The 12,287-nt window shown below is 60.7% G+C and overlaps 1 protein-coding gene across 1 annotated transcript; it reads right to left on the bottom strand.

Annotated features, from left to right (window-relative positions):
- Nucleotides 1-462: 462 nt before the first annotated feature.
- Nucleotides 463-10,344, bottom strand: CUNH15orf39 (chromosome unknown C15orf39 homolog). Its single transcript, XM_040257273.1, has 3 exons — nt 10,181-10,344; nt 3,723-6,548; nt 463-1,859 (listed from the first exon to the last, which is right to left on the bottom strand). Exons 2-3 carry the CDS (start codon nt 6,496-6,498, stop codon nt 1,507-1,509), a joined length of 3,129 nt encoding a protein of 1,042 aa, XP_040113207.1. The 5' UTR covers nt 6,499-6,548; nt 10,181-10,344; the 3' UTR covers nt 463-1,506.
- Nucleotides 10,345-12,287: the final 1,943 nt, after the last annotated feature.

Raw genomic sequence — 12,287 nt, 5'->3', positions numbered from 1 at the left:
GACCAGCCCTCATGGACTGGCTCTGCCCAGATGGATGGTTAGGAAGCAACCTCAGCAGCCGAGAACAAACCTGTAGGAATACAGGCCAGCAGAGGCAAGGTGTCTGAAGGGAACCTAAGCCCAGCTAAGATGTGAGAGGGGCTGTCCCAGGGGTGGGGTGGGGTGGGGGGATGGGGACAGCTCTGTCCCACCTAGAACTTGGCAGGCATGTCCTTGGTCCTGGGAGAGGGGTATGCGATGGCATCTGGCGACCAGCATTTCTCATGGGGCAGTGGGCTAGACTAGCAAGCCCCAGGACCCACATGGCCTGAGCTAGCGGGCAGAGGGTGCTGGAGAGCCTCCGCACGTGTGGGCTGGGAGCAGAGAGCTGCAGACTGTGAATGAAGGGCAAGGGACCCGGTGACAACACGTGGAGCCAACCTACGGCACACACCCCTCCCCTCACCAAGACAGAGTCAAGCCTCAGGTCCAAAACCACCCAAATGTTTTTAATGTTTAATGGCCTCTCTCCAGGGCCCACAGCCCTATTACAAACCTTAACTAGGCCAGAGGCCCAACCTGCCAGCCTCTGGCTCAGTTCAGCACTCTGCAAGGAGCTAACCCACAGCAGGCCTGGCTGCTGGGACCCTGGTGTGGGGAGGACCAAAGTCCTTACTTAGTTGACATCTTCGGAGACTTCCAGGGCTGAGCTGTCACTCAGCCTGTCCCTTTTAGTCCCTGAGTCCCTGTAGCTGTTTGGCTTCCTACAAACACACAACTTCCTTGGGAAAACACACCAGGTCACGGCAGCAGCGCAGGGAAGTCACTGGGTCAGTTCATCACAGGCCAGGGCCTCCCAGGGGTGAAAGCAGCAGGACAAGGATGCCAGCCCCGGGCTGTATCCCTATACCCCTGTGGAAGGGGAGGGGTTCCCTCAGGGAGCTCCAGTCTGGGGGATTAGGGTCAAACCCTGAACGCTGGGGCTGCAGCTCTAAGCTTCCCTCGGAAATGACTCTAGAAAGTGTGTGAGCCACATACACTAGACAAGGGACCACTCTAAGATGGCACACAAAGACTTTCTAGAGGAAGGCCCCAGCCGAGCTCCCGTCTCCTGTCCTGGGGTAGGAAGCAGAGAGCAAACCGTGATGGGTGTGTGTCGGGCATCACTCCAAAACAACCCTGTGAGGTAGGCTGTGTTGTGCTATTTTACAAATGGAGAACCGTGGGCACAAGAGAGGCAGGGGCCTGCCCGGTTACACAGCCAGGAACAGGAGCCAGGACTCGAGCCCACGTCTGTTGTGCTCCAAGGCCCACACCTTTTCTCTAATAGGAAATATCCTTTCTGATAAACACCCGCAAGTTAAAAGTTCAGGGGCTCTCAGCCCAGGCTGGGGTGAGGGATGGGGAGCAGGGTAAGGGCTGGAAAAACCGCACGGCCGTGTCCACTCCTGGCCCTCAGTAGCTGGAACGGCAGAAGCGGGGCTTAGAGCGATCCACAGATCTCCAAACAGCAGTGGTGACCCAAGGCTACAGCTGGTGGCTCTGGCTGCCCAACAGCTGCGGGCGTGGTGCGGTCCGGTCCGGTCCCGAGGCCTTGTGGCCCCAAGTGGGCAGTGCCAGGCCATCGAGCCAGGCAGATTCAAGCAGGCTGCGGAAGCGTGCCTTCACCGTGGTGCCAGCAGCAGGGGTGGGGGAGGCACCTCGTGTCCCCCCCACAGCAGTCGCCTCTGCTTTCTCTGGGCCAGGGGTCGGTGGCTTCCTCCCTGGCTTTTTGGCTTTGGGGGCAGCTGACTTCCAAGTCAGGTCTAGGCTCCCTGGCTCCTCTCTGGCCACGGTGGATTCCGAAGAGGGCACTGATCCAGGCTTGGTATTAAAGTCACCTGGAAAATGAACAGACTGTCAGGCCGTAGACCCAGAACACCCTCAGGTCCCATCTTTGGGCCCCCAAAACCAGCTAAACCAGTGGTTCTGCTGTCCCGGGTGAGGGCAGCCCTGGTAAGGTCACAGACATCATGACCCTCCCCAGCACATGCCCTGGGCAAGACTGTCAAGCCCGTCAAACCAAAAGGGCAGGCCTCTGCCCAGGTGATGCCGGCGCTCTATCTGATGAGGCGCCCCCGCCAGGGCCTGTCTGGGCACAAGGACGAGAGGAAAGGGGCTCAACAGGCCAGACACCACTAGTCTGATCTAAAGGCTCAGTGAACAGCTGTGGGAACTGAGGAACAGAGGGGGCCCTGCCACATCACCCCCAGAGCCAGAACAAGGGCCAGAGCCCAGGCAAGGCTGGGCTGAGAGCACTGCCCGGGGGAGGGGGTGGAAGGGGGCTCCTGCTTGGAAGGCAGGCTGTCAGGGGAGCCCTGTCTAAGGACACCTCTGAGGAGCAGCTCCACAAAGATACGGGAGGGTGGAGATCAGGGCCCCAAAACACAGCCAGAGGCAGGAAGCTGGGCCCCACTCTCGTAGGCTCGGTCTGGACCCCACTGCCCAGCACAGGAAAAATGACCCGCCCCTCTGTGAGCCCCAGAGAGCCCCAATGTAGAGATAAACGGGCTGGGGGGCTTGTGAGTGAGGCATCGACACCCACCCACCTTCATTCCTTCTCATCCAAGAATAGAATACTTGTATTTGCATGTTCTTTGCACCCCGTTAGGGCAAATGACTCAATCTCTCAAGTGCTCAGGGGTCAGCAATGCTCGTCACTCAGACCCCAAGCTCCACATCTATCCCTTGTTGCCTCAGGTCTCCTCTCTATGGAGCCTGGACCAGATTAAAGTCCAGGGGAAGGCTGCCAGGATGGGAAGGGGACAGGAAAGAGTTTCTGCGGAGACAGAGCAGATGCCTGGAGGACCGAAGGTCAGGTGGGCTGCGGACTACAGAGGGGGCCTCGGCCTTCGATGCCAAATGTCCTGAAGCAGGACAGGCAGCAACAGACACCACTTGGCGCCATCACCAAAGCCCTGGCTAAGTGTGATGGCCACGGTCCACCTGGAAGGCACTGCAGCCCCTCCTGAGGGCAAGGTCCAGATGCCTGATCTGATGCAGAAGACGCTCTCAGACACAAGGTCACAGGGGAGCACACCACGCACAGACTTCACGTGGCAGGGAAAAGCAAACCGCAGAACGGCACCGACTCACAGGCAACTCCAGTGTCTACCTGGGAGGACTGGGGAACTACTGAGTGCTGGCTGAATACAGTGCTGCTCGCTGGGCCGGGACAGACTGGGGTGGGAAGCAAGCTCAGGCAGATGCTCAGGAGTGGGGGTGGGTGGGTGAAGCTAAGGGTCAGAAGAGACCCCAGGTGCAGAAGCCCAGCAAGCAGTCGGCGACTTGGGGCTTGAGCTCAGAAGTGTGGAGGCGGGGCAGGACACACACAAGGGGAAATGACCTCAGAGAGAACACAGGGCCTGGTCAGAGCCCCAGGAACACCAGACTAGAAACTTGCACCAAAGATGGAAAAGGCACAACGGAGGAAGTGGGGGGGCAGGGATCCTGGAGGGAAGACCAAGTTTCCCTGGGGACAGAGCAGCTGGCAAGCTGACACGCTCAGGGGCTTACAGAGGAGGCTGTGAAGGTGTTCATTGACACTGGGGGTGAGGAAGGATGGGGGCCCCCCTGAAAAGCCAGCCCCTGCCTTTCCCCCGTACTGGCATGAGTCCTTCCCAGAGGCCCAGGAATCCCTCAGCCCAGGCGGTGACCACTCGCTCACACAGCTCCAGCGGCTACGGGGGTGGCCCCATGCTCACCCAGCTGGCGGCGGACGCAGTCCCGCCACTGCAGGCCCAGCAGGTCAGGGTAGATGTCGGGCAGCTGGCGCAGCGCCAGCAGCTTCAGCATGCGCGAGGTGCAGCCGTGCAGGGCACGCTCCCGCAGGGCGCGCTCCTCCGACAGTGTGGTGGGCCGCAGTTCCACGCGGTGGTCCTGCAGCACGTGGTCCACGGAGGCAGGCGGCAGCCGCGGGAACAGGCGCTCCTTCACCAGGTGGATGGGTACGAAGATGGCCCCGGCCCGCACCACGTGGGGGAAGGGGCACTGCTGCGTGCACACGAAGCTCTGCAGCTGCGACAGCAGCTTGCCCAGCAGCCCCTGCACGCCCTGGCAGTCCTGCCACGCTGCCCGGCCCCAGGGCCCAGATGTCTCGAGCCACTCGCGCAGCTTTTCGGGTGGGGAGTGGGCCACAGAGCCCGAGATGGCGTCACACAAGGATGCATGCAGTCCTGCGAAGTGCTGCTCTGAGGAGTCGGCCGTGGCGGGGGTAGAAGCTGGGGAGGGGCCGGCAACTGGAGCGGGAGCCGGAGCCGGAGCTGGTGCAGGCGACGGAGCTGGTGCAGGCATGGAGACGGGTGAGGCCATGGCTACAGCTGGAGGGCTGGGCAGTGTCAGGCCGAAGCAGGCCACGGGCAAGGGCTGGGTGAGCATCTGTAGTCCAGGGGGCACAGGGGTGGGAGTGGGGGTGGGTGCGGGCTGGGCCGGGGCAGGGGCCAAGGTGGGCGCGGCGGGGACCGCAGTTGCAGGCAAGGGTGCTGGCCGAATGATCTTGAACTTTCGAAACATGAAGGCCACCGAGCTGTGGAAGTTGGTCCTCGGGATGGCCTCTGTGCTCACTGGCACCCCGGGTGGTTCTGGTGCCTCCGTGACCGCCTTTGGCAGGCCCTGTGGATCGGAGACCCTGTCCCCTGTACCTGGCACGCTGGAGATGTTGCTTCCTGCGGCCAGCATATCCACGGCTGCGGTGGGCTTGGCACGTCCCATGGGATGAGGGACCTTGGTGGGGGAGGCCTCGGCGGGGGTCTTCTTCACACTCAAGTCCAGAGCCACCTCTTCCTTATGTGAGGGGTGCTCACTGGATGGGGCTTCCTGGGCAGGCAGGGACCTTCCACAGTCTTTGTCGTGGCTCTCATTGGGAGCTGGAGCCGGTTCAGGCTCAGCTGGGGCCTCGGGTGCTGGCACGTCCAGGTAGTCACGGTAGGGGGCCAGGCTGAAGACATTGTCGATGACTGGCATGGGTGGAGAGCTGGGGGGCAGTGAGCCCTCATTCTGTGGCAGAGACTGGCGCTCCTGGGCACAGGGTGGGAGCGGCGGTGGGGTGCGCGGAACTGGACTATCTCCGATGACAATGGGTGCCCCGGGGTGCTCATCGAGCCGGGGCTGGGGCTTGGCCTGCGGCTGTGGCTGGGGATGCTCCTTTCTGCAGCTGGGCAGCCACATCTTCTCCTCGGCTTCCTGCATGGGCTTCTCTGCAGGCCTCGTGGGCTCTGAGCATGGCCGGCTGGCAGGCAGAGGTTGGCATGCCCGCTGGAAGGCCCCGGGCTTTGGCAAGGCCTGCACACTATTCTGGGAAGGTGGCGTCCCTCCAAGCCCTGGGGATGCTCCATAGAGAGAGAGGTCCTCCCGGGCATAGGGGAAGCCCAGCGTTTGGGGGGCAAAGTCCAGTGGGCAGCGCGGGGTGAGAGGTGGCTCCAGCTTGAGGCCTGGCGAAGGTGCTGGGAGGGGAGCGGAGGAGTAGGCGTAAGTGTCCAGCCCCACCGGGGGCATATAGGGTGTCTGAACGGCCTGCTGCCTCAGGTAGGGGCTGTTTAGCCCACCAGCCGGGTACCCAGCCCCCTTGGGGGCTCCCAGTGGCTGCAGTGTGAGCACTGAACCGTAGCCGCCTGGCTTCTCTGGGTGGCGACAGGCTGGCAGGCAAGGCACGGGCTGTGTGGGGTGGGGCAGCGGATAGTGGGGGGGCACTGTATCCTGGCAGGTTGGTCCCAGGGGTTGGGCCAGCTGGGTCCAAGGACTCGGGGGGCCCTCGGACAATGCCTGCTTGGGGTCCCCAGAGTAAGGACTCGCATACTTCGAGGCCAGGAAGCCTGTGCCGTGGAGGGCCCGGTACTTCTCCAAGAAGGCCTGGCAGGGGGAGAAGCTCACCGAGGAGTCTTTGTCAGACGCCCCAGCTGGCACCCCACGTAAGAAGGTGCCATCCAGGAACTGGCCCTTGCCAGAGGCTGGGGGCAGAGAACAAGATGGGTCCACTGGTGGTAACAAGGATCCAGTCACCAGAGTCCAGTCAACATCTAGAGGCTTCTTCGGTGCCCCGTCTCCCAGGCAAGTCGAGAGCCCGTAACACAGGGGGCTACGGTAGACAGGTTTGGGTGCTGCCAGTGGGGGACCTGGGTAGGAGTGAGACTGGGGACCAAAGGGCAGGAGCTCGACAGGGCCAGCGTCCTGCACCTTCTCAGAACTTTCTGTGGGCGGGCGGTAGAGCAGGCAGCTGGTCAGAAGATTGTTTGCTCGGAGTGGGGGTCCTGCCATGTTGGTAGGGTACAAGGGTGGGTATGGGGTCCAGGATGCCAATCGCTCAGACCCTGTCTTAGGAGGAGCCCCCATGGGGCAGGAGAAGTAGGCACCCTTGTAGCTGCAGGGGTCCTGGTTACCAGCAGAGGGGGGCAGGCTGTGGCTGGGCCCGGAGTCTGCCTCTAGGCGGGGCAGCTTCCCATACATCACAGGCCCCAGGGTCCCCAGTGGCCGCTTCTCCGCCATCACTGTGAAGTCTTCAAGCCCTCCAGGGCCCCAGCTACTCAAACACTGACCTGGGAAAGAGAAGAAGAGAGGCAGGGGCTGTCAAAAAAACAGGCCACAGGCAAGCAACAGAGAACTGCTGTTCTCACTGACTCACTGCCATGCCTAAGAACTTGGCACTTAGTAGATGCTCACTAAGTACAATCATGTATGGATACTAAGTACACCCATTCATGCACAGATTCATATATGCTAAGTACATCCATTTATGTATGGATGAATGAATGCACGCATGAGCCAACTTTATTTCTAAAGCTATAAAACCTTTTGCTTAAAAAATTATTACACAGCAGCTCTACTATCAGAGAAGGCAATGGCATCCCACTCCAGTACTCTTGCCTGGAAAATCCCATGGACGGAGGAGCCTGGTGGGCTGCAGTCCATGGGATCTCGAAGAGTCGGACACGACTGAGCGACCTCACTTTCACTTTTCACTTTCATGCACTGGAGAAGGAAATGGCAACCCACTCCAGTGTTCTTGCCTGGAGAATCCCAGGGATGGAGGAGCCTGGTGGGCTGCCGTCCATGGGGTTGCACAGAGTGGGACACAAATGAGGCGACTTAGCAGCAGCAGCTCTACTATACCCCTACTCCCACTCCCGGAGTCCCTTCAGTTCAGCTTTACTCCACATAACTCCCAAGACCCCTTCTGAAGTTTCAGACTCTGGGGAGCACAGTCTGAGGGTCACTTTGCTTGGCTACTTGGCTACTCCTCCTGCTCCTACTTCCATCCATATATAGATGAGGAGTCCTGTTTATCCCAGTCATTGATGGAAGAGATGGGATGAGAAGCAGGCTTCCTACTTCCCACTACAAGCTCTTAAGTCTTAGATGACACAGTGATTTCCAGATTCCTACAGCAGGCAAGGTGTGGAATCAGGCATTGTCTACAAATCCAGATTTCCTGTGACACTCTAGATCTCACTTTCTGACCTGTCAGTCTTATTAAAAAGTGGCAGCCAGACCTGGAACCAAGTCCCCAGGCCCAGAAGGACACATACTGGCTTGGTTTTAGAGAGTAGCAGTCCCCAGGAGAGGTGGCCCGGGGGAACCTTTGGTGTAACACCCACCCTCACCCTAGAACCAACCCCACCAGGAGAGCAAAGACTGTCCAGCAGATGGCGCTGTGGCAGCAACAGGAAGCTCCCACAAAAGTGCAGGAGGAGCGCCTGTGTCCATCCCAGCCCCAAGCTGCAGTTGTCCCAAGGCGCGCGGGGACAGCACAGGACCATGGAGCAGGTGGGGAGGCAAGAAGCTGTGAATATCCAGGGGGAGCTTCCACGGTCACGAAGTGCTAGTTGGCAATGACCCCCTTGTACTGAAGGAAAAAAGTGCCAGAGACTCTAAGGTCCCCAAGCTAGGCCAAGCAAGGCCCAGAGAGGTCAACGTGGATTTCCTCAAGGCAGCAGGTACCCCGTGGCCCAGGAGAGGTCATCTGAGGCCAGTCTGCTAGAACCACACTGACCTGCTTCTACCTCCTCCAGTGCCCTGTTCCCCGAAACCCTCAGGTGGCTTAGGAAGGATGAATCAGCTCAATCTTGCTATGATTAGGCCATGGGCCAGGTGTCACAGGGTTCTGTCACCAAGCCAAGACCAACCTTCACCCCCCCACAACCCCCGCAGTTCTCTCCCTTCAGCTGGTGACCAATGACACCCACAGGCTCAGTTAGACTGGCACAAGCCAAGGGTATTATGGGAGCCAGTGACCACCCTTATTCCAGCCTAAGTACACCAAGGAAGCCAGGCAACACTCAGACAGTTGTCTCACCTCCTGGCCAGACTCTAACCTCAGACCAGCCTGAAGAAGTGGATGGTCCTGAGAAGACAGGAAGGGGCATCGGGGCCACAATATCGATGGCAGTGCCCTACAACAGGGCGTGCATCCCAAGGGGAAAGCCTCCCACCCCGGTGCACAGCAGCTTTGCAGGAAGTGGTTGTATGGTTTGGGGGTGGGGTTTGAGACCCCTGCCCTTGGGGAGCTCTGGGTTAATTAAGTGCGGGCTCTAGTCTCACTTCCCCCACACACTCCTTGGGACCTTCTCCATACCCAGCCCCGGCCCCCAAGAGCCATTCTCTCCTGGGCTCTGCGCACTGTGTGCCCTTTGACCTGGGGACTTCCTGCGACACCCCTGGGACTCATCCAATAAAGGTGAGGCCACTTGGGACCCCCAAATCTTTGGGGGAGAGATGAGGGCTCCAGGGAACCAGCAGAGAGCTATGAAGGGTATGGGGGTAACACAACTTCCTGCTATTAGCAGGTAGAGAGCCCAGCACACAACCCCTCAAGGCAAGGCCCCTCTCCATGCTAAGTGGTAGCCCAAGTGTAGGTGCCTCCTAGCAATTGTTTGAAGAAGGGCAGGGCTCCAGGTAGCAGGGCCACATCACCCTTGGGGCCATCCAGCGGCTTCCTGACAAGTTGGAGCTGGGCTGGGAGCCCCATTCTCAAGCAGCGCCCAGGAGGAGCCCACTGCCGCCGTGCCATCCCTGCCCTAAACAGCAGGGGGCGCAAACAGCTCCCTGGCCCAGTTCCAACGCCTAAGGGGTCTCCTGATAGACATTGGACAAGACCAGGAAGAAGAGAGCGATCCTGCCCAGCTGTGACCAGCGCCTCTTAGAGGCTGAATCGGCTCCGCTTCCCGTGTTCTCACACCTCCCCCGGCTGAGGTTTTCGGCCCTGCCTACGCTACAACCGCATCTAGGGGCAGCCCAGGCTCTAGCGGTGGGGGAAGGGTGGCGGGATCCGCTCCACGCCCCTGTCCTCTACCTGCCTCGCCCTGAACTCCAGTGTCTGGGGCCCTCAACCAACCTGGCTTTGGGGCTGCTGCCGCACCCGACCCCGCCGGCTTCCGGGTGTCCCCACGCTCTACCCGGCGGCGCTAGGGCGCACGTGCACCCCAGCAGGCCGATACACAGGCCGCCACCCACGCAAACCCGCGCCTGCAAGTACGTGCCTGGCCCGTATCTGCACACACTTCCCTCCAGAACTGCGTTCTCCCCTCGCTCGGGGCCCCGCACACGTGTGCACGCGGGCAGGCCGGCGCACCGGGCCCCACGGACCAACATCTAAAAACTGGCGGGAGGGCCGGGGTAGGGGGCGGCCCGGCAGCAGAGTTCGGGCAGCCACCGCCTCCGGGCGATCCCGCCAGCCTGGGCTGCGGCCAGAGAGTGAGTCAAGCCTTAGCAAGGAAACCGCAGGGCCGTCCCGTCCCAGCAGGGCGCGTCCAGGGCCCCAAGGCGTCTCAGTGCCAGCCGCCCCCAGGCCAGGCCCCCGCCGCCCCCTCATCTCCGCCCGGGCAGTCCACGTGAGCCGGGCCCCGCGGGAGGCCCGGGGGCTCGGCCTTAGCTCCTCTTCGCCAGCCCCGCGCCGGATCGGTCACCCGAGCTCCAGAGCGCTACCAGGCCCCCGGGGCCTCGAAATCCAGGGAAAGTCGGGGCAGCGGCGCGACCCCTGCCCGCAGCCCGCCCGCCGGGGGTCCCCCTCCTCGGCAAGTAGGAGCCACGCCACCTCGGCCCAGGCCCAGCGCGCTCCATCCCGGGACCGGCCGGTAGGGGCGCCCTGGGGCAGCGCCACCCGCCCCTTCCCCACGCGCCGCCCGCAAACTCGGCCCAAGTTTCCGCGCCCGCCGAGTGGCCGAGCTCCTACCTGCAGGGCACCCGGCTTCCCGCTGCTGCTGCCCGGGACCGCGGCCGCATCCTCCAGCGCCGTTGAGGACGCGCGTCCTGGTCCGGCCGGGCCCTGCGCGGGAAGTCGCGGTGAGCACCGAGCCCGGAGCCACCCTCCTCGCTGCCGTTCGCGCCGCCGCCGGGCGCCGTCTGCGGTCCCGGGCGGGGCGGGCTGGGGGCGGAGCGGGGGCGGGGCGGCCCGCGCAGCAGGGGCAGAGCCGTGCCGCGCCTCTGGGAGTTTGTGCTCCCCTGAGCCCCGGGGTGAAGAGGACCTGCCTCTGCCAGCTCTCCGGGGACCGGGCCGCCGGCGCTATGCACACTCTGTACCCCCCGCTCTCCGCGAAGCCATCGCCCGGCGCGCCCATCACACGCCTCCGTTAGACCCTTCATTCATTGCCACTTTTTAGCTCTGTGAACTTGTGCCTGCCACTTGACCTCGCTGAGCTTCAGTTTCTTCATTTCGGTAAAACTAGGATTAAATTATATCATAATGGTGGTGTCGTAAGGCTTAGAAGTGTTGGTATTGAATATGTGACTCTTGGCTAGTACAATTGTGTTGCTGCTGCAGCTGCTGCTAAGTCGCCTCAGTCGTCTCCGACTCTGTGCGACCCCATAGACGGCAACCCACCAGGCTCCCCCGTCCCTGGGATTCTCCAGGCAAGAACACTGAAGTGGGTTGCCATTTCCTTCTCCAAAGCGTGAAAGTGGAAAATGAAAGTGAAGTCGCTCAGTCATGTCCAACTCTTCACGACCCCATGGACTGCAGCCCAGCAGGCTCCTCCGTCCATGGGATTCTCCAGGCAAGAGTGCTGGAGTGGGTGCCACTGCCCTCTTCCTTAGGAGGCTGGAGAAGGGCTCCTTAGTCTGTCCTCTCATTCTTGGTGCAGCCAGTGAGGGCAAATTCCTACAAACCTATCTCAGTTCTGGTTAGGCCCATACCTTCTGAGGAAGGGGTGATTTCCCCATCCCTAAAGAGAGCCAGGGCTTCCCTGGTGGCTCAGATGATAAAGAATTTGCCTGTAATGTGAAGACCTGGGTTTGATCCCTGGGTCAGGAAGAGTCCCTGGAGAAGGAACTGGCAACCCACTCCAGTATTCTCGCTTGGAGAATCCCATGGACAAAGGAGCCTGGCGGGCTGTAGCCCATAGAGTTGTAAAGAGTCATACATGACTGAGCAACTAACACATGCAAAGTGAACCAGGTATAAGGATGCTGGGAGGTTCGCCAAGTGGCTTCAGTGAGTCCACTTGTCCTTTAGGACAAATCTCCCTCAGTAAAACAGGCCTGCGCACGTTTGGCCTGGGAGGTCAGATGGGGTGGAGCATTCCCAGCCAGGATTGGGCTGTTACCTAGAGAGGAACTGGAGGGGTGGAAGGGCTGCCTCTCTGGGCCATCTCATGATAGATGAAAAGCCCCTCGGTGCAGTGCTGCTGCCTTCTCTGAAAAACCTGGTCCCTTGCATTTCCTGGGCTGTCCTAGGACTGGGGACAGGTGTGTGCCATGGAGGAGGGAGGGACCAGGTGGACATGCCAAAGGTCAAAGCCCAATCATGGGGCACAACCACCCAGGTCACCTGCTTAGATCCCAAAGTTCAGGCCTGCCTGAGTCAGAGGGCAGAGCAGGCCTAGGACTGCAGGTTCCAAGAGTAAGGATGACGCTTGAGCCACTGGAGCTGGGCAGCAGAGGCTGGGCACAACAGGGAGAAAGAGGAAGTAAAGGCCCCCGGGGGGCTGCAGAAAGGGTTCCACTCAATTGAGAGCTGGAAGATCCTTAGGAATTTGAGTTTGGAGAGAGCTGGGAAGCAGGGACTCAGAGAAGGTTGGGGCTTTCCCAAAGTCACACAGCAGGCTGGCATCAGGAGAGTGCATTTGTGTGCTGACAGCCAGGGGTCATGGCCCAGTCTCAGCTCACAGGCTGTACTTCCCCACTCTTGCTCCTCACCAACTCTGCCCTTCCCTCTAAGACACCCATTTCCCTGTCTCTGCCCTGTAATTAGGAGTTGGGTGGAGGGCAGTTTTCTCAGCATTCAGGGTCTAGTCTCAGGACTGTCAAGTTGTATGCTCAGCCGGCCAGATGTTCTCTCCAAT

Source organism: Oryx dammah, unplaced genomic scaffold (genome assembly GCF_014754425.2).
Source record: "Oryx dammah isolate SB20612 unplaced genomic scaffold, SCBI_Odam_1.1 HiC_scaffold_16, whole genome shotgun sequence".
Taxonomy (NCBI): Eukaryota; Metazoa; Chordata; class Mammalia; order Artiodactyla; family Bovidae; genus Oryx; species Oryx dammah.
Note: the sequence above shows the minus strand (reverse complement) of the source record. Positions and strands in the feature narration are given on the sequence as shown.

Bases quoted from the DNA above. Each gene is read 5' to 3' on its own strand.
- CUNH15orf39 (XM_040257273.1), bottom strand. From the start codon at position 6,498: ATGGCGGAGAAGCGGCCACTGGGGACCCTGGGGCCTGTGATGTATGGG. The intron at 1,860-3,722 runs GTGAGCATGGGG...TTCATTTTCCAG, and splicing joins CTGCGTCCGCCGCCAGCTGG to GTGACTTTAATACCAAGCCT.